Genomic DNA, 25,780 nt, shown 5'->3' with positions numbered 1-25,780 from the left:
CGGTCCCCTCTAGTGCCTCCCCTCCAGATCAGCTAACGCACAGGAAAGAGCGACACAGACCCACCTTCCCCTCAACTTCAGCATTGCATTTCCATGACTAGGCTCAATGAAGCGGGAAGGCTCTCTCTGCCCTGGCCTTCTGTGCGCTAAGCCACCATCCTGGCTGGGCTGAGTAAGTGCTAATCATCTAGACAATGATGGTTATTTATTACAGCCACAAAGCTTTCGTCAGCTGGTTCCCAGAAACCACTAATTTCCTTCTACAACACAATTAGCACTCCATCAATCCTGCATTCATGCTCTTCGATCCTTCAGGAGCGGGTCAGCAATTCCCAGCAGTTCCCAACCAACATCCAATCCAAACTCTGTAAATGCAGCTTCCAGAAGACACCCCAAACTGGCCTGCATGGGCGTGGACCTTGGGGCAAAATTCCAGTCCCTTCCCAAGCTGACTGTACCTATTTATGTTGCCCTGCTCCAGTTCTCTGGCCATCCCTCCCTTCTCAGCATCAGACTTCAGGCTCAAGCCTGAACAAACCAGTTTCAGGCGGGAGTCTTCTAAACCTGCTCCTTCAGGATGGCCAGCTAACCACCCCCACCCCCCATTCTGGCTATGAAGAGCTAAGCCTTGCGGCTTCAGGCTGGGATGTGGTCTAATTAAACAGAAGAGCTGACCGAGAGAAGCCCCTGGCACCTGCCCAGAGCACACCAAGATTTAGAATTTGGCTGGACGATCAAAGACTCCACAAAAAACCTTCAAAATCTCAACAGCTTCATTAAGCAGGAAATCTGAATCAAATCCCGTTGGAGTGGGAGCCTGTGCCACCAAGGGCTCAGATAGCTCCGCCAAATCAGCCAATGACCGTGCAGGGGACATGCTCTTTATCCTTTATCCCTGGTCAGAAAGAGGAACTTGCCAAAGCTACTAAAAAGGTGGAAAACAGTGTGCAGTATTGTCAGCAAAAAACAGAACGCCCAGAGTTACCACACCGATTAGGGAATTGCTCCACATTGCTGACAGTTGCCTATCCAGTCCAGCTCTTCTCTGCAATGCATTCTGCACCATGTTACAGTCGTGGAAGGTTCTTTCCCTTGCACGTGCTCCCTCTCAAAGAATATTGCACGACTGCCCTAGAGTAATCTCATTACTGATTACAAGACAAGGAGAAAGGGTCTATGATTCCAAGGGCGAGCTGGCTCCAATGGTGCCAACAGTGAACGGTGCAGAGAAGAATGATGATATAACATGCTGCCCTGCAAAGACTCAGATGTGTGGATTGGGACTTCATTTCTGGGCAATTTGAAGCTTCAGAACAGCCTGAGGCAGAATCTCCACAGCAGGCATAGCCTCCTTGCTCCTTCCGCTCCCAGTCAGACAACTGCACTCAAAGAGCAAGAGGTTAATGGCTGGTTGATTGACATCCGCTGTTTTAGCCCTACTGGAGCGAAACAACAGAGCCCCACTATGAGTTGTTCAAAGAGGGAAGGGGAGCAACCAGTCCCTCCTTGTTCAGACTATTGCCACTACTAAGGGCAGTGAAGACTTTTCAGACCTGGAGAAACTCCTCCGCATTCAAAACAAGGGCTCTTCATATGAAGTTCAAATGCACAATACCTCCAACCTATGAGTCGTGTCCTTAGAAGGGTGGAGGGACCGGACAGCTCATCTCTAGTTACCGGCAGCACAAGGAACGGAACTAAAGCAGGAAAGAGAATATAAACCAGCACAATGGATGTGACCAAGGGGTCAGCTGCCATCCCATCCTGGATCTCATCTGTAGCCACGACTGCGGAAGGACGACGTTACCCAAGTTTCCAAAGCTTTTGACACTTCACCACTAGCCTAGGATCTGCTGTTCACAGCTGCCAGGATTCTGTCATCTTCGGGGATTTTCTAGCCAAGTTGGCACAGCTCCAAAGGCTTCTCCGGTGTCAGCAGTAGGAAGGAGAACGGGGAGCCTTTCGTACATTTCCCCCTAACCAGATCACCTCCCCACAGAAGACATGACTAAAGTACAGCTGAGAAGGAGCATTTCCACAGTAGGCTAACAGACTCACCACTAGCCTTACCTACACTAAGGACATTTTGGAAAGATTCCTCAATATTGCTAACGTCAGTCCGGAAGAACCAGTGCTAGCAAATCGGTTAGACTTGCTCCCCGCAGGCATGGATGACACAGCGTTGAAAAATGTACTAGCAGCAGGTAGGCTGTCTACATTAGGGTTTCCAATGTCGGTAACTCCAGGGAAGGGGGAAGCAGTGCAAGGGGAAAAAAAATTCACAAGTTTCCTCTAGTACAGATAAGGCCAGTCTCCTGCCAAACATGTAGGGGGAAAAAGCCCTATGAATGAGGGTGGATTAAAACAGATTTTTTTTTTTTTTAAAAAGGATGTATTTAAATTGGATTTTTCTTTGTAAAATAAACCTATTTAAAATTAAATATTAAATCTGAAAATATGACAATCTAAATTAAGGCCTCAATTTACTATAATATTTTAAAATAATTTAAATAAAAAAAAATCAAGCCGTACATTTGCTATTGAAGTTTTAAAGGAAGTGAAGCCACTGAACAAGGGGAAGTCACTGGCTAAGCACCTGGGACCAGAGCTCGAAAACACTATGCCAACTTTCTGACAGCAGAGTCACTTCTCTAGGAGGTGGCGGGGGCAGGACAGCTCTTTTTCCTCTTCCAATCTTTGAGTACAAATGAGGTTCAAGAGGATGAGATCTAGTTTAAAATTTTAAAGGACATGGTGACCAGAAACAAATCAGCTCAATTCATTATCTACAGATAATACTTCCTTCTCTGTTAGTTTTAAATGCAAAACCTGTTTTGATAAGAATACGTATGACACATCAACACAAGACAAAGTTGTGGTCAACACTGGTGAAGCCCTTCACTTTTACAGCTTCATGCTGTTCCACTCACCAAAGCAGGAAGCTTGGGTTATTACAGTCTTGTGTGATGTCTGACGGGTTCGGTTACAGAGACCCCTTGGGACTGTCACCTGATGTGCTGAGACTACCTCTGAGCCAGTTTTCTCTGCCAGCTTGGGCCTCCAGAACTCTGCCTTATTGAGCCAGACATGCAAGTCTGCTGCAACACAGACCCAGGGTCTGACCCAGGCCCGCAAAGCTGCAGACTTAACTGAAAACGGCTTAGCAAGTGCTCCTGTCTCTAGCACGCAGACACCCAGCTCCCAATGGGATCCAAACCCCAAATGAATCCATTTTACTCTGTATAAAGCTTATACAGAGTAAACTCATAAATTGTCCACCCTCTATAACACTGATAGAGAGATATGCACAGCTGTTTGCTCCCCCAGGTATTACTTACTTACTCTGGGTTAATCAATCAGCAAAAGTGATTTTATTAAGTATAAAAAGTAGGATTTAAGTGGGTCCAAGTAATAATAGACAGAACAAAGTAAGTTACCAAGCAAAACAAAACACGCAAGTCTAAGCCTAATACAGTAGGAAACTGAATACAGATAAATCTCACCCTCAGAGATGTTTCAATAAGCTTCTTTCACAGACTAGACTCCTTCCTAGTCTGAGCCCAATCCTTTTCAGACCAACGTTGTGGTTTATGGCCTGGGTCCAGCACTCTCTCACCCCCCCGTAGTTACAGTTTTGTCCCAGTTTCTTTCAGGCATCTCTTTGGGGTGGGGAGGCTCTCTCTTGAGCCAGCTGAAGACAAAATGGAGAGGCTTCCAGGGCCTTTTATAGTCTCTCTCTTGTGGGCAGAAACCCATTTGTTTTTCTGTGCAAAGTCACAGCAACAAGATGGAGTTTGTATCCGCCTGGGCAAGTCACATGTCCATGAATGATTCAGCTTTTTGCAGGCTGACACCATTGTTTACATGTTAGTTTGAACATTCCCAGGAAAGCTCAGATGTGGATTGGCATCTCCCAAAGTCCATTGTCAGTTGAGTGTTTCTTGATTGGGCACTTATTCAGAATAGTCCTTTCTCAAGAAGCTGACCAAATGCTTCACTGATGCTACTTAGAATCAAACAAACAAACACACTGAGATACAAGTACATAGCCAATACACACACACAAACAGCGTAATCATAACCAGCAAACTACCACCTTTCCATAGACACCTTACTTGACCTCCTTTTGTACAAGATTTGATGCAACTATAGGACCTTGGTTGCAACAATGATCTATACAGTCACACTTCACGTCAATAACGTCACAACGTTCTCCAAAGATCCTGTCCAAATCCTCCATCAGAGACAGTGAAGGGATGACCCAAAACTTAGAGCAGAAGTAGTCAGAGATCTTTCTGAATCTGGGAGAAGCAGTTTGGTGGGTTTTTTGCCACTTAGACCTCTACAAGGCCTTTCAGGGATAACCCACTAAGTCTCAACCATTTAACATTAAATATGTTAACTACAACATAGGTGAAGGCTGCCTCACGTAGCAGACATATAGCATGTATCCACCTAAGTAGGCACTGATCTGGCCTCCGCAGGATGGACACACCTAGTCCTGAATTAAGTTAAAGAAAATGTTGTGCTGCATTTAAGTGCCCAAAATTAGGCACCCTACTAAAATGGTCTGATTTTCCGTGCATGGCCCACGCCCACTGAAGTGGGAGCTATAAGTGCTCAGTACCTCAGACAAATGACCCACTGTCAGCAGGGTGCCTACTGTGGCTTTGGGCACCCAGTGTAAGAGTTCTGGCCAGAGCTACTTAGGGCAGGGTTGTTTTGTGTTAGCCTCCTCACTGGTACTGGGCCAAACACGTTTTTTTTCTTTCTACAGCCCCGTCAGTTGTAACATACTTTTGTGGTCAGATGAGCCACACTAAGAACACCAGCATTCACACGGCAGCTCCTCTGAAGCTGCCATTAGCAGCGGTCACAAGAGGAGACTCCTGAAGTGGTTCCTGTTTAACAGCTGCATTGTGAAAGACTTCATTGAGGACCTAATCCTGTGCTCACTGAAGTCAGTGGCAAAACTCCTATTGACACTTCAATAGATGCAGGATCAGGTCCTAACACGCCAAGTTCACCTGTGTAGCTCTGCACATGCTGTCCCCAGCCCTTCAGAGAGGCTCTCCCTGCATGAACCATTGACCTCAGGGGCTCTGGAAAGGCACAGATGATTCTGAGGTCAAGAACACTCCTGATGCAAGTAGGCTTGGCAGAATTCAATTTTTTTTTCCAATAACTGAATGATAACATCAATGTTTATATTTAAGCATTTTTTTATTTTTATCTACTTTAATTTTCACAGCAGTGGGAAATTAATGACAGTACATGTTGAGATTAAAAAAATTAAAGCCTCAACTTAAAATACATCATCAACCTCACATGCCAAAATACTCAACGTAAATATCCTTAAGTCAAACTTTAATGTTTTCAAGCAGCATTTTTCTTACTTTGCCTATGTGGAAATTTCAGTAATTGATGGGAATATTCTTTTTGCTGATCTGTGTATGCATGATGAAATTGACCTTCACTGTTAAAAATCTAATGCTCCCATGCCCACCTAAAAGGCAAGGAAATAGTGAAAACATCTCAGCATTCATATTTTAAATGTCCTAGCTCTGGAGCAGCTAGGGATAAGGCATGTTTGCAGGTAGAGAATTGGAGGAACCCAGATCCTGAAAACAGACAGTTGACAGTGAATCCTAGTTATACATCTTTGAAGAAGGGGAACAAAGCTGAAGGCAATAACTAATGAACTACAAGTCAGCAGAGAAGAAAAAAGCAAACTAGCTATAGCCCACTATGAACTGAAACTGTCTACGGCTTTGGGAAAATATCTGAAAAGCCCTCAAAGTCTTTCTTAGTCCTCTCCACATCAAATATTTGCAACCCAATTCATGAAAGCACCATTAAAACCCAAACAATATACCATCCTGCTACAACACCACACACACACAGTGGACAATATGCACTGCTAACATAAAACAGGACGCTCAGGCATTCAGAGCCTCTGAGGCAGAACAATTTGCTTTATTTAGAAGTTCAGGGTTTCAGTAATAAGAGTGGCTTTCCCACAGTCTCGACCACAAGGGGGCATCTGCCCACTACATTTTTGGGGATGCCTCCCCTTTAAATCTCTCCAGAATACAAACAGGAGATAAATCAGTATTACAGCAAAACCTGCACTCCTTGCTCACCCCATTCAACACAGAGAATTCTGTGAACTCTCTTGTTTCTGATAGTTATTTTCCCCAAACGGAGAAATTAGTGTCAAAACCCTTACAGTGGACCCTCAAAGTAACCTAAGCCACAAATGCACCCAACACATATCGCCTCCTTTGCATGGTCCCCCAATAGCTGCACAAGAGCTGCTGACAAAGGCTCACCAGCTTACATTAGTGGCACCAGCACCCACGCTTCTTGAGCTTCTGTATCATGAGAAGTGAAAATTGTGTGGCTATTTGCATCTGACTTTTGTCTGGGTCTGATCCAAATGGGCATCTGCAATTAACCCAATCATGTCAAACAAGAATATAACCAACAGCAGCAAGGCGAGTGCAACGCTCCGTGGTAAGACAGGACGCAGAAAGCAGAGACAATGAGTTGTGATGACAAGCTAGCAGAGGGGCTGAGAGAGAAATAGTAGAGGGATTACACAAGGGCTGTGCAGCCAGCTGATTCCACTAGTTGGGATTCTAAACTACCTACACATTAGCCAGACAGTCTGATCCTCTGATTTAGGCTTATGGCATTTGGTGGAACTGTGTAACAATCAATATAGAATGATCCAATACCAGGCTCTCCTGTAATTTATGCTTAGAAGTGTTACACATTAGGTTTCAAATTTGTTTTTGCCTTTTTCCCCTGAGGATAGTAGCATGTTCTCAGAGGGTAAGAACAAGCTTTTGATATCATGCACTCTGCTAAAGGAGCATCCCGATGGGACTGCTTAAGGCAGCAGAGCTGTCCAGCATGGAGGAGAAGCGACAGCATGAAGATGCTAGGGCAGGGATGGGCAAACTTTTTGGCTTGAGGGCCACATCTCGGTATGGAAATTGTATGGTGGGCCATGAATCCTCATGAAACTGGGGGTTGCAGTGTGGGAAGGGGTGAGGGCTCCGTCTGGGGGTGTGGGCCCTGGGGTGCAGAAAGGAAGTTCAGGGTGTGGGAGGGGGCTCCAGGATGAGGCAGGGGGTTGAGGTGCAGGTTGGGGGGGTGGGGGGGAGGTGAGGGCTCCAGCTGGGGGTGCAGGAGGAGTCTCTGGGCTGGGACCAAAGGGTTTGGAGGGTAAAACGGGGATCAGGGCTGGGGTGGAGGAAGGGGTCAGGGGTGCAGACTTCAGGCAGTGCTTACCTCAAGCAGCTCCCAGAAGCAGCGACATGTCCCCGCCTCCCGCTCCTATGCAGAGGTGCGGCCAGGCGGTGCCCCCCCTGCAGCTCCCACTGGTCGCGGTTGCCAGCCAATGGGAGCTGTGGGAGCCACGCAGAGCCATGGCACACGCGGAGCGGGTCAAGCCCCTAACCCCGCTTCCCAACAGGAGCTCAAGGGCCTGATCCTGGGCCGTAGTTTACCCACCTCTGTGCTAGGGCTTTTCAGTTTCCACTTCCCTGTCTGCCTGCGCAGGTGCAGGAGGCAGCCTTTTAGCAGTAATGCCAGAAGTGGGCATGTCAGGAGAACATGCCACACGTCTTCAGTTCCTTTGCAGAGCAATTCTTTTTTCATGCTCAGGAAAAGGAAGCGATCCCAAACTGGCACAGCTGATTAATAGATTATTTCACCTCTTTGGTCTCAGCCTGTTTCCCAAGTTTCAGTCTCACTCAAAGTGATCAAGTTTCAAATGTCTCAAAGATGGGGTTTTGTAACAGGAACACCAGCACACAAGGAGACCTCTGGCCTTGGGGCGTGTCACTTACTGGCAATGCTCTGTGCAATGAGTTTTGCAGTAGCCAAAGCCAACTCTTGAGAGGAATTAAGAATCCTCCAACTCAGAACCCCAGCCCCTCTGAGCACCACTGACAAGTCCATTAGCCTTCATGTGTCCTGGCTTAGCACCGCAGCACATTATCTACTTCTCAATCGCATTCCCCAGCGTCCAGGCGGTCTCCAACCTTGGGAAGAGTTTGCCTCAGCATCACTCACACTGCCCCACCCGTCCTTCCAGCTCAAACCCTTGGTCATCACTCCCTCCTCCGCTCTGGCCTCCCGCCCTCCCCTGCCCCATTCCAGTCCAGGTGTTGCTGTTAGTCCTACCTATGATGACCAACCACACCCTCTCCCACTCCTGTCACTGTCAGAAGTCTGAGCTCATCCCGCTTCCCAAGGCCATACCCACCTCCAGCCATCACATGCACAGTGCAGCCAGTTGTCCGGTGGCTCCATCAGCCTCAGGGGCCGGGGTGGGGGGTTCAGTCACCAAGCCTGGCCATGGGCTCAGAGCGAGCTCTGACACTGCTGAATTCAGCACCAGCAGGTGCTGCTCTATCCAGGCTCCTCAACGGCAAAGGGGACATTAAAGCAAGGCCCCTCCAGCATCTCTCTGGATTCTGCCCAGACACAAGGGGAGTTCTTCAAATACAGGCTGCAGAGTCTTCACAGACTGTTCCAATCTCGGTTCTGATGACAAGGTATGGGCAGACTTCTGCTGAAGGTAGCATCCCTCTGCATTACCACTCACTGGATTCCCGGGCTCTAACACATCACCCCAAGGCGGCATGAGACAAAGCCAGGCTCTCATGGTGCTTGATCAGAACTTTGCATTCGGTCACGGCCCCCCAAGCTGCCTTCCAAAAGGCAACATTTTCAACTAACCAGGAAGAAGAGAGTCAGTCACCAGAGGGTTAACGCTGCATTGTAGCATCTCCTTACACAGCCAATGAAGTACCAGGGGCTGCACGGGGGGGGGGGGGGGGCGGCAGAGCAGCACTAATGCAGCCAGCTCCACCTCTGGATTAGGTCTCTGTCTGTGACAGGTGCATAGACATGGTTAGCCAGGCCCACCTCCTCAGGACCCATGCTTTGTGTCCAGGGGCTGTTGAGCTGTAAGAGCAGTGGGTGTTGAGTGTTAGTATGGCAAAGAGCAAAGGAGCCAAGGCCATGCAGAAAAGTTTCATCTGGTTATATGAGCTTCAAGCCAATAACCCCTGCCCTCTTCCTTTGGCTCTGTGCTCCCATCAGATCGGTTCAGCTAAGTGGCATGGCTGGACCAAGATCCATGCTGTGATGAGAAGTTTGCCCTTGCTGAGGGCAGCAAACTAGAGTTAATATTAACCTCCTGCAAGCAGACAGAGCACTTATCCCAGGATTACACAGCTCCATGCACCTTAATCTTCTCCTCCCTACTGGAGATGGGTGAACCCTGCGAGGTGGAGCACTAATCCAGCACTCTGCAAAGGGGCCTGCTACACAGCTGGCCATCAGATGTGGATGTTGGTGTCTTTGTTCTAAGTTGTTTTCCAATACAGTCAGGAAGTTAAATACCACCAAAGCATAACCCACATGGTGGAACGCAGGTGGGTCATTGAAACCCCACCCCAACTTTCAAGGAAGGGCTAAAGGCTTGACTCTTTGAAAAGGAAAATCTGTGAGCTGCTGAGCCTTCAATGATTTTTGAGTGAGTGAAACGAACCTGATCAGATAATCCCAAAGGCTGCTATGAACATGGCAGCAAAGTGTGCACACAACCAGAACCTCATCACGTCTGACTGTGCCAAATGCAGCTCCAGATGGGGGAGCCTCATTCAGGATTGGCCAGGTACAGAAAGGCGAAGCTGGAACTGTACGGTCTAGAATTGCATTTGGTAGCTAAAACCCATGTCAGTGAAGGGCTGGCCTCAGCAACAGGCACAATATCCCCTCTGCACATGGAAACCTGGTGCTTCTATTATTGCAGCTCTCCTCCCAGCTAAAGGTGTGCCAAAGGGGACCAATAAAAGGCAGTGTGACACGACAAGTTCTTGGAGGGAAGGAGAAGAGTCAGAGCTTGTCACCATCACTTTCAAGAGTTGCCTAATGTATTTTAAGATGGGCCAGAGAGGATGCAAGATGCCCAGCAAGGACTCGCAGCTTGGAAGGTCCATCCCTCTCAGGACAGGCTGGAATTCCTTGTTTGTGCTCTGCCCATGTCTGCTAACGCTGCTGCTGTCAGGATTACATCTGGGCCTCAACTGTAAGCCATCCTTAGTGACGGATTCTAACCCTGCAGATTAATTTGGTGTTTGAGGAAGAATGCGTTACAGCATTTCACAGCTTAAATTCACAGAAAAGGAAAAAGCCAACACAGCCCTTCGATAGACAGGGACTGCTGTCCTGTAACAGCTGGAGCCCGCAATCCAACAGGGACAAAACTGGGAGCTCGGTTATCATTCAAGTGTGCAAGCTATTGAAGCCAGGGAATTGGCTACGACCTAGCACCCTACTTTCCTGAGGTTAATATGTATTTCACTGGGACATGAAAACAGCCCCAAATCAGTGGTTCCTTCTGGCCTTACAAATCCATTAATTTATGAACTGCATGGATGGAAATACCGAGAAAAAGGAGCTACCAAAAGTGAACACAGAACTTCTAACTGGGAGAGGAAAAATATACAAATAAACATGAAAAAGCTGCCTACACAGCGAACAAGTGAGCTTCAGAGTAAGAGACTAAGGTTGGCCTCTAGACTATAAACACAGCCACGATGAAACAACTGTAGCAAAGTCGAAGGCAAGAAGTTTGTCTGCACAACAAGGGCCATGCTGTAACAGTGTTAACCACCTAGGTTTTACCTCTGCTAGGCGACCAAAGTACGACACAGTAAGAACAGGCTTTTCCCTAGCCACATAGCCAAGAATACACCATGGAGTAATGTGGTTTGGCCTCAGCAGCTTTTCCACATGGTTATTTTTGCAGCGTACATGAAGGAAGATTTGCCAGGGCTGGTTGGATTTTTAACCCCTTTTAAAAAAGCAGAATCAAGCACTGTGATATACTCTGTGTTGGAGGGAACTCTCAGGTTTTCAGGGAGAACTTTGCAACAATGCCACTTTTCTAACTGGGGGGACAATACCAGGTGCTCCACTGATAGCCTTTGGAAAGGGAATTAGCCAAAGGGATAAGGAGAAAAGCAGGAGACCAGCAACCAAGATCCCCCCAGTGACTAAATACCACCCCCCATACAAGCTACTCTGAACCAACCAAAACTTGACGTGGTGCAAGACTTGGTAAACAGCTACCCAACGAACCCATCAAAATCTCTGCTGCATGCCTCAAGCAGTAAAGCCCCAACAGTCAGGCACTACCCCCAGCTATGGGAATACATGGGACTATTCAAACACCGGAGGTCAGCCTACAGGAACAACAGGGACTGGCTGCATTGTAGGTGGCAAAGGCGACTGTAAACAGGAATGTGTTAACAAGAACCTAGACGGAGGAGCCAAGAATGCAGGAGACATTTTGAGATGGATGCACTTGTGTGGGGGAAGATCAGTCTTCTGCAGACAAGCTGTGCTTCTCTCCCCTGATATGCTGGCTGGACATCTGAACAAAAGATTCTGGACTTCATTTCAGTGTTATGAACAGATGCCATATGCTCTCTCTAATTACAAGAGAGATCATTTTGTCACATATGCGCCCCTTCCCTCCTCCTACTTCTGAGGCCAGTCAAACATTAACCCACTGCTCCCCAGGGAATATCAGGCCTGATGCCTGCATCTGCTCATAAGAAATTAGAGCTTGATCTGGTTCAGCAAGGGTCAGCTCAGTAGTCTGATACCAGCACAGGAAACATCACCAGGGAGGAAGGGTGGGGTGAGCTGGTAATGGTCACAGAAAGACAAGCGCTCTGCATTCCCAGCAGCATTCAATGCAGATTTGAGTCCAGCACCAACCTGGAAGTGCTGGAGAGCAGCAGACCCCCAGAGCAGGTCAAGAAGGAAGCTGAGAGAGCTTACTGACGTACTAATATAAAACTGCAAAAGCCAGAGGCTGGTCTGCAGTTGTTGCTCACAACAGTTTTGCTGTCTCACTATTGCAGCAGGGCAGGTGGCTGCACTTTCAGGCTTGTGGTTCTGAAGCAGCCTTGGCCATGCACTCCTTAGTGCAATGCTTGGAAGACACCAAAGCCACTCACCTGCTTAACTCCAGTACACAGGCATTCAGCAGTGACTCTGCTGTCAGCTGGGAGCAATAACGACTGGTAGCCCAATGAATCATTCCTCCCTCCTATGCACACTAAAAGCGCCTGCACTTCGAGAAACGTCTTCTTTGCTTTCAAGTGAACGAGGTAAAAGCAAGGCAAACCCTGCTTCAGAGGATTTCATGCCCTTCTCTCATTTAATCCTCTTCCCCAACCCCATTATCTTCTCTAATTCCAATCTATTGTGAGTGCTGCCGTGTGCCAATTAGTTTGACCCTAGCAAACTGCAGCTGCCATTTTAAAGGTGCATTGTGGTGAGCGTGGCGAGTCAGCTCTGAGCCAGAAATGCAGCCGTATCTGCAAAATGGTTTCAGATAGTTTGGGAAAGGGAAGCAACTCCCAACACTTTACTTCTATGGAATCACAAAGTACATCTAGGGTGCCTGCTGCTGCAGCCTACTGCCGCGGGGCCCAATCCCCAACTGCAGCCTCTGGGTGCTACTGCAATACAAGGAACACACATACCGATCACCTAGTTCTCCTTAACCACCTTGTTCCTGAGCTAGTGCATCTACGCACACAGCCCTGCCAGGCCTGGCCAGGAAAGTGGAGCACTTACTCATAAGGAATGAGCTAGTGCAGTGACAAAGCCTCACACTCGCTAGTGACGTTATACAGAAGAGTCAGTACAAATACAGCCCTCAGAACTTCCCCAGACCCCAGGCTCTTTAAAGCTTGTGGGAGGAGATGGTAGGAAAGTGGGAAGCTGCTATGGTATGGACGTTGCAACAGGACATTGACTTCTCCAAAGTTAAGGCATCCACAGGTGCAGTCTGAACGTCTCAGGAACTTCTGAACTCCTTTAGAAGCATCTGATCCACAGACCCCACCTTACAACAAGAACCCTGATCCTGTAAACCATTAACTGTTTGAGTAAGGGGCTCTCAGGCTCTGGCCCCTTGCCGTGTAAAGGACAAAGGAAAGACTGGAGGCTGGAGTTGCTGCAAAGAAAGATATATGGTCTGGGGACATTCTAACTGTGAATTTCTGTACTGGCAAGTGTTTGGGCTTCTTTAAATTGCACCTTAACTCTGAACGTCTTGGGTTTCTGCTGCTTGTCTGGTGTATGGCTACAGCTCTCCTGTAGGGTTCACCACTTGTAAGTTACCAAGGTGTTCTACCAACCTCAACTCCAGCTTAAAGTTCATTGCCTGGGATTTAAGATAAAGTTTAACAAATGAGGAAGTGGTCATGTGTGTTTTGAAACCCAGGTTAGCTCTATGCCCTGATGCAATGGAAGCTGCCTTAGGGCTGAGACTTTCTCCACCAAGTGTACTAGGATCTTAACCCCTTCCCACTCTTGTTCCCTCCCTCTCACACAGCCCTTGATGAGGACGCCTAACTCCACCTGTCACTGCCAGGGGTTGATTCATCCCCAGCTATTCAAACAGCCCTTGGTTACAAGCATAACAGATATTCTGCCCATGCCAGATGTTAGGGAGGGGGGCTGTAAAAGCTGCTGTTGAGCCAGATCTACCTTGGTTAGTTACTTCATTCCAATTACGGAGTCCTGAATTAAATGTTTAAAATAGGCTCTCCTCACCCCTTAAGCTGAAATGCTACCATCACCGCAAGAGTCAGTTGTCTCCCAATGGCTGCTTGGGGAGCAGATTTTCACAAGTCTCATTCATGCTGGTAGGCACTGACATTATAAAACCAGGCCATACTACAGCTTAACAGTGACGCTGCAGGTCGTCCCTAGAACACAGAACGTTACAAATATTCAGACACTAAGTTTATTGTTAACCAGCTTTAGTAAGAAGAATTAGGCCTTTTGCAGACTCACTTGCCAAATCTCGGCAATAACTGGAGTGTTTCAGCATTGGCTATGGGCCAAACATGCATCTGCTGGCAAAGTACATGAGTGGGCATGTCCTCCAGCAGTAATTAACAAGGTGGCACACAAGCACAAAGACAGCAACAGTTAGCACTAAAGGGAACCAGAAAGGTTTTGATAAGGTGATTAGAACACACCTTTAAATACACTGATGAAGATACTGAGCCTCAGTAGCTAGAAGAACTCTGTGTGTGTGTGTCAGTCATCAGGGCAGTTTCTTTTAAGCGGTTAGCTGACCAAGCTATCTAAAGCAGTATCAACTGCAGAACCCTGTGGGGAAGACTGTGCAGCACGTTACTCTCTGGGCAACAAGACTAGGGGGCCTCGGCATGTGGCTTTGACAGACAGGAAACATACCTAGGAGATAAAGTGTAGAGAACTCTCAGTGCTACTTTTCAGTACTGCCACAGCCTGCAAGGAGGAGCCTCTGAACTTCACAGCTGGTACTTTAAGGTTCTTTAGAACACTTGTCATGCTTGGTTGATTACATACCCTCTTCAGGACAGTGTTAGCTCAAGTTAGCCCAGCTCACACCACAACACAACCCTGCAGCTCCACAGGATGAGAGCAGCTGGGTTAGCAGCACAGTGTTTGGATGAGCAGCAGAGGAGCCGAGTCCTGCCCCTGCATTACTGGCTGAGCATCAGCAGCGCCCTGTTGATGGCACAGCTAGCTGGACTTTAGAGCTCCACTAGAGCTTTGTGGGTGTGCACAGGAGCCTGGTTAGGAGCACCTGCATTATACCATGAGCTAACACCTCAGCGAAGACAAGCCCTTACTCCCCTAGCACCCCTCATGGCTGGAAGTGACTAGAGACATGGGGTTGCCAACATGTCTTAAAAAAGCTGCAGCTCATACCCCACTAGCCCCTCCACAGAGAACCCTCATCCCTGGGGGCTGCCAGCAAAGCAGCAAGACCTGGAGAGGGAAAACTGTGGAACATGCAGAATTTTATCTAGATTGCGGTGGTCTTGCAGCTCTCCTTCCTCTTTGTGAGCCACACAGGCTGAATTTTAACCTGCCCCATTCCCTGGAAGTTCTGCTCTGAAGTCTCAGGAATCTGCTTTAGAATTAATAAGAGGAAGAGCTTCCCATCCCCCAGCTCAGAAAACCTTCTGATCAAATAGTGCACTAAAACACATTCACACACAGCCTTGATTCAGAGGCAGTCCTGGGAGGGAAACACTCAGCATGGGGTCCACTCCCCAGAAACACAGTCTCTCTAACCGCTCCCGTATCTAACCAGCAAAGGAGGGGCAAGCACTGGGCTATAGATGAGCCCAGTGCCCTGCAAGCATTGCACTGGCTACCACTCTCAAGCGTGAGAAGCAGCAGACCACCAATACAATTGCTGTGAACCTCTAATCGCTGCCTTCTTGTCCCTGGATGCAGCTACTAGCTCTGGCTTTTGCAAAGCAGTTGGATGGCATTTTCTTCTCCTGGTATGATGGCACTTCTGTGCCGATCTGTAATATGCCAGTCTGAGGTACTCGGTTCATCCAAGGTTAGAGTCCCCAAATAATACTACTGCACAGATTCTATCAGGTCTCTAACCATTATATGACAGGGGCCTTTCTATAGAAGGCCACTCTGGCAGGGCTCAGCACAGATGAGCATGAGCAGTCTACTGACTGGACCAGTTACCCAGTCCTCACGCTAACTGCCCTTTGCCCACACCTCATGAGACCTCCATATAAGAGATGCTGGAATGTAAGAACAGACACACTGGGTCAAGACCAATGGTCCAGCTAGCCCAATATCCTGTCTGACAATGGCCAATTCCAGATGCTTCAGAGGGAATGAACAGAACAGTGCAATTTCAAATTATCCATCCTGTCATCCAGTCCCAGCTTCTGGCCGTTAGAGGTTTGGGGACACCCGGAGCATGGGGTTGCCTCCCTGACCATCTTGGCTATTCTCCAGGAACTTATCTAATTCCTTTGTGGCCTTCATGACATCCCCTGGCAATGAGTTCCACAGCTTGACTGCGTGTTGTGTGAAGAAGTACTTCCTTACGTTTGTTTTAAACCTGCTGCCTATTAATTTTATTGGGTGATCCCTGGTTCTTGTGTTACGTGAATATACAAACCCCAGAAAGACTCTCACTTGAGCCATGTACCAATGGGTCACTAGATAACGTACAGCTGATACACTAGCAGATTTACAATCCCCACTAGAAAGCAAGAAGCATTTTGTAATGCATTCCAGATTGTAAAGTGAGGGAGGCTGACTTCTGAGCTCTGGCATCTCAGAGCCGTCTCTCTTATGACTGAGGTGAAATGTACAGGACAAACTTCTAAAAATATACAGTCACTTGTTCTTCTGTACAAGAGGCTCAAAAGGAACCTTACAATATGAGACAAGGAGTGAAAGGGGAACAGATGGAGGAGGAGAAATATTAAGTCTGGCACATAAGACCTGAATAGAAACTTTCTCTGCTTCTCATCCAATAATTAGAGACCAGCCTCCAATCCCATCAGCTAAAAGTAATGCCATGGAGAGTGTTTAAGTGACAAGTGCATTTTTTGTTAAAAGCAATAACTGTGATTGGAGCTAGTGAAGTGACGTGAAATCTTTTCCCAGCCACCGCAGAGCAATGCTGACTTCTCTCCAGAGGTCCCAAAGGCTCAAATTATCAGGTTACAGCTGAGCTGGGGTAAATCAGCATTCTTTGGCAGCTCTAGTCTTCATGCTGGGGTTCACAACAATTGTGCATCAGCTGGAGCCCTTCATGTTATAACTCTAGCAACCCGGCAGCAGCACTACTGAGTCCCTTTGAAATTCAGAAGGGGGTTCAAGGATATGGGTAATGGGCTGCATAGCCTTTTTACTCTAGGTCACCAATTCTAATGCAGTCCAGGCGGAACATGGCCTCATTAGACCCCATATAATGTCTGTTTGGTGCTGTATGTGAAAACGTGTGTTCTCAAGCCAGTTCCACAGCCCAAAAATCAACATAAAGCTGACATTTATGGGCAGCCATAGCAAAACAAACAAATGCCAAGATGGGAATGTGCTGAACTGCACTCTGCTACTGAAGGAGGCATCTACATTGCCAGTGCCCAGACTGTATCCAACTACAGCCTATGGGCAGTTCTTACACATCTCTGTACCCTGATGGGAATCAGTGCATTATGCTCAGCCTGATACTGTAATATATTACTACACCGTGACTTTTGAATGGAATCCCCTTGAACGCAGCAATTTTATCTTGGCAGTCCCAAAGCACTGACCATCCACCTGGAATTACTCGTTCAAGCTCTTGGAAGGCTGGGTTATTTTATATTTCTTGTCTGAGCATGTCAAATAATGGTAGTGCTAGAGTCATATTTGCTCTGCATGGCAGAATATTATGCAATCTCTTGTCATGTTGATCACTTTTACACCAATTACTTCCACAAGGACTGAACTCTTAAAGCTCTGGGGCATGATGCTCTGCTACAGAGACAAACCCAAACCCTCGTCCCTTATACATGTATCACCAGTCACTGGCTGTGACAGAAAAGCCCAGGAAGTGCTGGAAATCTCCCGGCAAACTTTCATGAGATTTCTAGCCCAGTTTGCAAACCAGAGGTTCAATGCAGCCAAGCCTTCCACTGCTGACTCAGGACTCTACCACATGTCAGCAACTTTCAGGCTTTACATTTTAAAGGGTTAATGTAATCGTTAGCAGCAATCACTGGAAGAAGGTACCTCAAAATCAGCCACATGAGCACAGGAAGGATTTAGAAAGCTGAACTAGAATTAGAACATCTAGCCTCGGACTCCTGCAGGATTTACTCCGACAGCCTCAGGTCTGCTGCAAGATGGTAGATTCTGGAGGCAGCAGCTACACTTCAAACCCACCCCTGTTCTGGCAGCCATCTGTCAGAGTACAGGAACATAAGAAAGGCCAAGCTGGGTCAGACCAGAAGTCCATCTAGCCCAGCGTCCTGTCTTCCAACAGTGGCCAATGCCAGGTGCTTCCGAGGGAATGAATAGAAGAGAGCAATTTCGAGCGACCCATCCCATCATCCAGTCCCAGCTTCAGAAAGTTGGATGTTTAGGGACACCCAGAGCATGGGATTGAATCCCTGACCATCTTGGCTAATAGCCACTGATGGACTTTAAAAGGAAGCTCTATTGGCAGCTTCAGGCATCAGTTCTCACTAGAATCATAAATGTCGTTGAGAAAGGCAGCCCAGGGAACGCAGTAAAAGAGCAGACTCACTCCCTCTGGCTCTCCAGAGCTCGGAAGCTACCCAAACAGCTCAATGTGGGAACTGTAGGTCTTAAAATGGAATTACCTCTCCAGAAATCAAGGTTTCTCTGTCTGCTTTCCTGATGCATCTTGCAAACTAAGATTCATTTTTCTGTTCGGTTTAGAAGAGAAATCGCTCAGTTTCCCCTACTTGCAACCACAGATTACTAATGACAGAGTCACTCCCTAGACCAGCAGATAATTTATGCTCTCAACACCTTTTAATCAAAAAGTTGTATAATAAATAAAAAATCTAAAAATACCAACATCTTCATATCACAGCATGCAGACTTCAAGGAAGCAGCTTCCCAAAGGAATAGCAAACCTGAACCACATTTTACCTTCAGCAAGAATCAAATCTTTTCACAGTATTAAACAAATTATGCGTAAACTGCCTTCTGCCTTCATGATACAGCAGTGCACTGGACGGCTAAGACAGTGAAATAAAATACACCCCATAATTTACAACCCTTCTGAACATAGCTTTATGGTTTTCTTACTGCTATAATCTTTCAGATAATGCAGTCACCCTCATCACTAACAGTGGGTTAGCTTGCTGCATATTTCAGCTTTCCACAGATAAATTCCTCTTTTAAGACCCTCTGGATCTGCCTCCAATCACCAGCAACTCTCCCATCACATTCTTTGCACCAGTATGTAGAGGCTTTGCTTCAGAAAACAGGTTTGCAAGAACTTTCATAAAACAAGGCTCTTGACAAATAAGTAGTCTGTCCAAGTCAGGATGTTCAGGGCACAGGAAATGATGCTGTGAAGCCATCCCAACTTCTTTCAGACCAGTTCTCAAACTTTTGCATCGGTGACCCCTTTCACACACAGCAAGCCTTTGAGTGTGACCCCCCCCCTATAAATTAAACACACATTTTTTACATTTAACTATTATAAATGCTGGAGGAGAAGCGGGGTGGAGCTCATGACCATGTAATAACCTGGGTCACGACCCCATTCCAGACCATCCCATCCAACCTGCAGTCCCAAGGTGTGAGAACTCAATGTTCTTTGCAGAATGCCACCCACACACAAGCAATCAGAAGTTTGATTCCAGTAACTTTACAGAACAAACTTAAATCCATCACCTAATACTGCAGTTTGCTTTCCTTCATAAAAGTTTTAGGCCACCAATGACTTTCCGTTACAGAGAAGACTTATTCCCACAAAACCAACACAGCAGCATGGGCCTCTAGTTAAGGGAGGACTGTTTTGAAGAGCTCACAGCATGTGCCTCCACCTTCATGCAAACAGAAAACTTTGGCTAGTTGCTTTGCAGCCCAGTGTTTAAATTTAGTCTGTTCCAGTGGTGTTGGAGTACATCATTCACAAACCTTACTGCTCAAGCACCCACGGACAAGTCTGTACAGCTGCATTTTTAGTTACAGGCCCTCGGCTATAAGGGACTTCCAACCACAAATACTACCTTACGGGTTCAGCTGCAGACGCTGAGCTACACAGCAACTGCAGAATAGCAGCAGCATCTCTACTGGAGGCAAAGCCACAACAACAGACTTGAGGATCAGAATTGCACTAAAGCTTTCACCATGGGCTGGGGCTTAGCAGCCAGCAGATGCTGCTGCTAGCATGTGAGCCAGGCAGTGAACGATCCCCCTGGGAAAGAAAGGGAGGCACCAAATAACATCTTCACTTGCGGTTTGTGGCCCCCAGGCTACTTCTCATGAATTTCCCTAAAACAACAGACAAATCAGGCATGGCCTTACACCCACTACCACATCTTTCAACCATGGGAATGCAAGTACACTTCAATATAGGAGATCCACTACAAGGGCTAGGGTGAGGACATGTCCCCGCTAACACTGGGCTACTTAGAGATGACAGACTGTGAAACAGGAGTTTCACTCTAGCAGCCCTACAGACAGCATCTCCAAAGAGGACTCAATGGCTATCCCCACTGCTCTGCTTCTGTATTACAGAGAACCCAACCGGGACAAATGCCACAGAGCAGGAGCTTTGAAATGCAAATGAAGGAAAATTGTATGTGATAGAGCTGTTCAGTTTAGGACCACACACGAAATCAGCAGGGAGGAGCTTGTTTTCAGGCACTAACTTAACCTACAGAGCTGCACCTGTGAACAGAGCTCCCCTGCCCAGGGACGGGGTACAAATGAGCACAGTTGCAGGAAAGCAAGATTCTGCTGGACCAACCCAAAGTAACCAAGTATCTAGCTCAGATGTAAACACTGGGCTGCTGCTGCTCCTCCTACACACATACTCCCGCCCTGCAAGACCCCACCACTGAGGGGATCATACTGCACCATGAGCCAGAAAAGCTCTTAATTTCATCGCCCACCCTTTGCCTGTAGGCCACACACAGGCAACCCTCCATGCCACCAGGAGTTCAGAGCCCGCACGTACGCTAACAGCAACATGACGGGTCTGGACAGGCCAGAGCAGGCGGGGGGCCACGCGTGCGAGGCGCTGTACGGACACATCGGCCCACGCAAGCCGCGGACCGGCTTCAGGGACTGGCCCGGGGCCACACCGGGGCTGAGCACTCGGCCCGACCCCCGTCTCGCCCAGGGGACCCAGGCCCTGTCCCGGAGCCGGCAGCAGAGCCGGGGGGGGGGGGCTTGTCTCTCACAGACCCTGGCCGGGGGGGGGGGGGGGCTTGTCTCTCACAGACCCCGGCCGGGGGGGGGGGGGAAAGCTCCGCGCGCCGCCGCGGCCCCCGGTACCTTCCAGCAGCACCTCGCGGCCGGCCCGCTTCAGCGCCTGCACGGCCTGGTCGTGGGTGGCGTCGCGCAGGTCGGTGCCGTTCACGGCGAGGATGGCGTCCCCCAGGCGCAGGGCGCCGCAGCGCTCGGCCGCCAGCCCCGGGAAGATGCGGGAGATGAGCACGGGCATGCGGTTCTCGCGCCCGCCCTTGATGCTGATGCCCAGCCCGCCCGCCTCGGCCTTCACCACCCGCACCCGCCGCACGCCCGGCGGCGCCGGCTCGGCCGGGGGCGGCGAGGGCGGGCGGGGCTCCGGGCCGCCCCGCTCGGCGCCGTGGGGCAGCCCGTTGGGCGGCGCGGCGGGCTCGGGCGGCGGCGGCTCCGAGGTGAGGCTCAGCGCCTCGCCGCTCAGCTCCGCCGCCACCCGCACCCAGCGCTCCCGCAGCAACAGCTCCAGCAGCCCCGCCTTGGCGGCGCGCGTCCACACCGCCATCCCGCCCGCCCGCCGCGCGCGGCTCCTGCGCCGGCCCGGGCCCGCTCGCTCCGGCCCCGCTGCGGAGAGGGCGGGCGCGGCCCTGCCATTGGCGGAGGGGCGGGGCTCGCGCTCCCGCCCGGCCTCCTTCCCGCAGCGGGCGGGGGCGGCACGTCGATGGGAGCGCGCGATTGGTGGGGAGCGGGAAGGGGGCGTGCCTGCAGGCCTGAGCCCCGCCCCCCAGCGAGAGGCGGCAGAGGGCGGGCTGCCCCAGCGCCGGGAAGACTGTAAGGGGCGGGGCTTATTCCTCAAGCTCCTCCCTTACAGCAGTCATAAAACCGCCAGGTCGCTAGGGGCGGGGCTTCGGCTGCAGGCTCCTCCCCTCTCTGCCCCGGGGCCAAGGGGAGGAGAGCTACAGGCCCCCATCCCAGCAGGGTGCCCAGCCACACTGGGTCCAAGGGCAGCAGCTGCCCCCACGCCGTGGGGCCCACCCGCAGCTTGGGCTGTCCGCACCATACCCAGCAGGTGGGCACCGGGGGCCCTTCCCATGGCGTAGATCATACCCCCCCCCCCCCGCATAAGATGGGCCTCCCTCATCCTGGCACACCTGAGCCGCCACCCCACTGCCCCTAGCCAGCCACATTGCCTTCAGCACCCACCTGGGAGTCGCGGCCTCTGTCCTCCCAGCCCTGCCCAAGGTGGACTTGAGTCCAGGGCAGGGGACAGCTATGGCAGAAAACTACCATCTCCCCTGGAGACTGGAGCAGATCAGAGGTGAAGTTGGAGGCCCAGTTGTGGAAGCCCACAGAGCCCTTCTTACCCTGATAGGCGGCTCAGCGTAGCAGTGAGATAAGACCCAGCTGCTAGAAGTCAAAGCTGTAGCATGGGTTGGAAACAGTTCAGTGCAGCCTACAGTGCAAGGCTAAACAGTATTAATAATAGGGGAAGAGGGGATAGGAGTATGGCCACTAGGTCCTTCCCTCCTGAAGAACCAGAGTGTAGCCAAAGCCTAGAGGGGAACACCTAAGGGTCTTCCAGATCACCTCGCTTTGCTTCAGTTTCTTGCTCAAGGAAAAAGGTAGCCCTGAGCAAGGGGAACATAACCAGGTTTACATAGATGGCATTAGTGTAGCAGCAGATCCAATATTAAGATAGAAATTTGGTTGCAGGCCTACTTGAGAGTAGTGCAGCCCCATCAGCCTGGAGCTTGCTAACTTCCTGCCTGAGGCTGGGCCTTGGCAGCTGATCCTTCAGAGCAGGAGCACTATTTTTAACTCAAGCATATGTAATCACCAGTGATCCCAGACTCCTGAGGACACCTATTGAGAGAGGGGAAATACAATAAACTCCTTCCAGCTCTTGGGCACTAAGTGTTCAGGCCCAGTGCACTGTGATTGCAGGGGTCAGGGAAGGTGGTTCAGGAAGCAAGAACCACACTAAATTGACACTCCATTCTCATTCATGAGAATGAAGGGAATTGTGAATTAGAGCAGTTCCAAGGTTTCAGGGGGAGGCAGGATATAGGCATTTTTGCTTTAGAAATCAAGTGGCCAGAGTACTAGGAAAAACTCAGTTAAAGAAGTCATCTATCAAGACTAAGCTACATTTCCCCCCCTGTGTTCTAGCCCTGTCGACTGCTCAAACAGCAGTAGATACAAGTTTTATTCACACAGTCAGGTGTTTTTGCACATCAGACCTCTACTAAATATTATATGCAACAAACAGCAATAACCCATGCAATGTAAGTTACTAGGATTTGGGAATACTATTTTATAAGACTGGTATCATGTTTAATAGGTGGTTTCTCAAGTGCTTCAGGATGAAGTGATCACAAACAAATGATAAGTATGGGGGGGTATAACTTAGAATGTATCAGGACTGCCTACTCCAGAATTACAAGCACCGCAGGGTTTGAATGTTAACATGATTGCTGTGTAAGACCAAAAAAGCTGGGAAAAGCAACAACTGCCCTTGTATAACTGGAGGCTTGTTTTAGGTATCCTTCCTGTTGATCAGATGTATAAATAGTACCAAAGGGCGGTAGCCTACAGTATGGGGAGCGGGGGCTGCTTTCCACTGTAGATGGAACAACCTACTCTACAAAGCAATTCTTTGCAACTGTGGTTTCCTGCTGAAGCGTGTGAGTGGGCAGAGACCTGCTCTGATTCACTATTTAGTATAAATGTTCTCACCACACATGAGCTTTTGCAGATGAACTGAAAGGTCATCTAATTTCACTGGAGCTGCCGAAATCTGCGGAGCTGCTATTCTGTAATTTACCTGCTGAATGAGTTCTGATGGAGAGCTCTTGCCTCCTCCTCCTCTGGACAGATGATGCTGTAACTCAGTCCAAGGGCTGGCCTTTGGTACACCGATGCCAACAGGGCTGCACGATAATCGCAAGTGCTGGAAGGCCAGATGGATTGTTAAAAGGTGACATGCCACACTGAGTTCCAGCAGGAGGGGAATTAAAGTAGCCACAACAAGAGCCCCTGAAAAAGGAGATGAATGGAAATGCCAGCCCAGCGGAGTAGGGATGGCAGCAGTCACATAAATGCAGTCTGGCTAAGTATTATTCCCTTGGGGGAGAAGGGGGCAGTCATGGAGCCCTAAAGATGATGTCCTGTTTGTAACCAGGCTTGGGCTCTGTCTCCCTTCACGGATCAGCAGGGAAACTCAAGCTTACGGTGATCACGGTTTTGCAAGCCTGAGCATATCTCTATTCATCACATTTTGTGAATTAACCTCCTTTCCTTCTGACACCTACCAAGCTGTAACAAGCTGACAGCCCAGAGGGAGCCACCCACGCAGTCCTTTACTCTGTCTCTCACAAGTCTGTTGCTTTGGCCAGAAAATCCAAGTTCAGTTTTGCAGCATCTTAGAATCATGGAAGCGCAGGGCTAGAAGGGGACCTTGAGTGGTCATCTAGTCTAGCCCTCTGCGTCAAGACAGCACCAAGTACATCTCGGGAGAGAACAACTCAATCTCTCCTCCCAACTCAATCTCTCCTCTCCTCTCTTTCATTAGCAGTATCCTAAAAGCTAAGGGAACAGAGCCCCCTGCTGGCACCGTGTTAGAGCAGAGCAAACCAGGGTGCTGTTTGATGATATACAAAGGCTGAGTGGGCATCTTCCTGCTTGTTTCTACACCACAGAGTTCAAAATATCACCCTTAAAGGCTAGGAAAATGCAGAACAGCAGTTCTCAGACTGGTCAGCAAAGTGCTGGCTGCTCCCATGGGGCTGGCTCTCCAGCCCAGCTGTTAAGTCATATTAAGAGACAACCAACATCCCTTAACACTTCCCTGATACTTCTCTTCCATGTAAACATCAGCTGGAGTTGGCACAGGAAGGTTATGGGATGGGAAGTGGGGCTAAATGATGGCAAATGGGGGGGGGGAGGGGGCGTGGTAAATGGAAGGGAGGCATTCACAGCACAATTTAAGGCACAACCCACACTACGAAAAGAGCCTGAGAACTTTTGGGGTAGAACAGGGGTGTCCAGCATGGGGTTCAAGTGGCTCATAATCACTTACTGAGCCAGATACACATCAGATTAGTGTCCAGGTTCTGGGACAAGATGGAAGTCTGTCTATGCTCCTGGGACAGAAGCTACTAGCAGACTGTCCTTTTTAAATGTAGTAACATTTCAGGCCAGCTCTGCCTCATGCAATGCCCACTGTGGAGAGGACTGGGTCATTTACCACCAGCCAAGGTGCACCTGGCCATGCTGACCTATGTAGGTGCTGGGGCATGCAGAGGAAGGGAGAGGTAAAGTGGGCTTGGAAGAGGAGGTGGGGTGAGAGGCCTGGAGGGGACAAGGAGCTGCCTGCAGCTGCCTTTGCGGTGGGACATGTGAGTGCAGGCAGCAGCAGACAGGTAGCTACAGCATGTACACAACAGCAACAAGTCACTACCTGTATGTGCAGCCCTAACATCTACTCCGGGCCCCCCTCACAGGCCGGGAACGGTTAGCCCAGAGCCACTTAGACAAGCCAGCAGCAGCCAGTCAGTGTTCTTGAGTTACGATTTAACTGCCTGCAGCTCCGTCTAGGCCCAGATTTGTACACTTGCCCATAAATAAGCTGCCAACTGGGCTATGTGCACGTGCAAGTTCCACATTCTAAGATGGGTCCCTGCCCAGGTACGCCGCAGTGACTTTCATCATGGCACTCGCAGTGAACTGGACACAAACCAAACCCAAATCAAGCGCCTGCGTTCCACAGAAGAGCCACAGTCACTTGCACATTTCAACCCACGCCCCAGGTACAGGCACCTACTGAAAACAGGTCGCCAGCTAAAAGAACTCCGGCCTGGTCTGCTTCCAATCCCACGGATCTCCTCCCGCCAGAGCTCCCTACAAAGGGAGAACTGAGTGTGAAATCTGGTTGGATGCAGGGTTTTTGGCACCAGCCGAAGTGGCTATATTT

The 25,780-nt window shown here is 49.2% G+C and overlaps 1 protein-coding gene across 1 annotated transcript in view; it reads right to left on the bottom strand.

Moving 5' to 3' along the window:
- The window catches only part of SNTB2 (syntrophin beta 2), a 48,030-nt gene extending 26,657 nt beyond the window's left edge, over positions 1 to 21,373 (bottom strand). Inside the window, exon 1 of the mRNA XM_074968978.1 lies at positions 20,902 to 21,373. Coding sequence (XP_074825079.1) covers positions 20,902 to 21,373 — 472 coding nt within the window. The remainder of the gene's footprint in view (positions 1 to 20,901) is intronic.
- Between the last annotated feature and the right edge of the window lie 4,407 nt (positions 21,374 to 25,780).

This window comes from Natator depressus, chromosome 12 (assembly GCF_965152275.1).
Source record: "Natator depressus isolate rNatDep1 chromosome 12, rNatDep2.hap1, whole genome shotgun sequence".
NCBI lineage: Eukaryota > Metazoa > Chordata > Testudines > Cheloniidae > Natator > Natator depressus.
The sequence above is the reverse complement of the archived record's forward strand: the minus strand, read 5'-3'. Positions and strand labels throughout refer to the sequence as shown.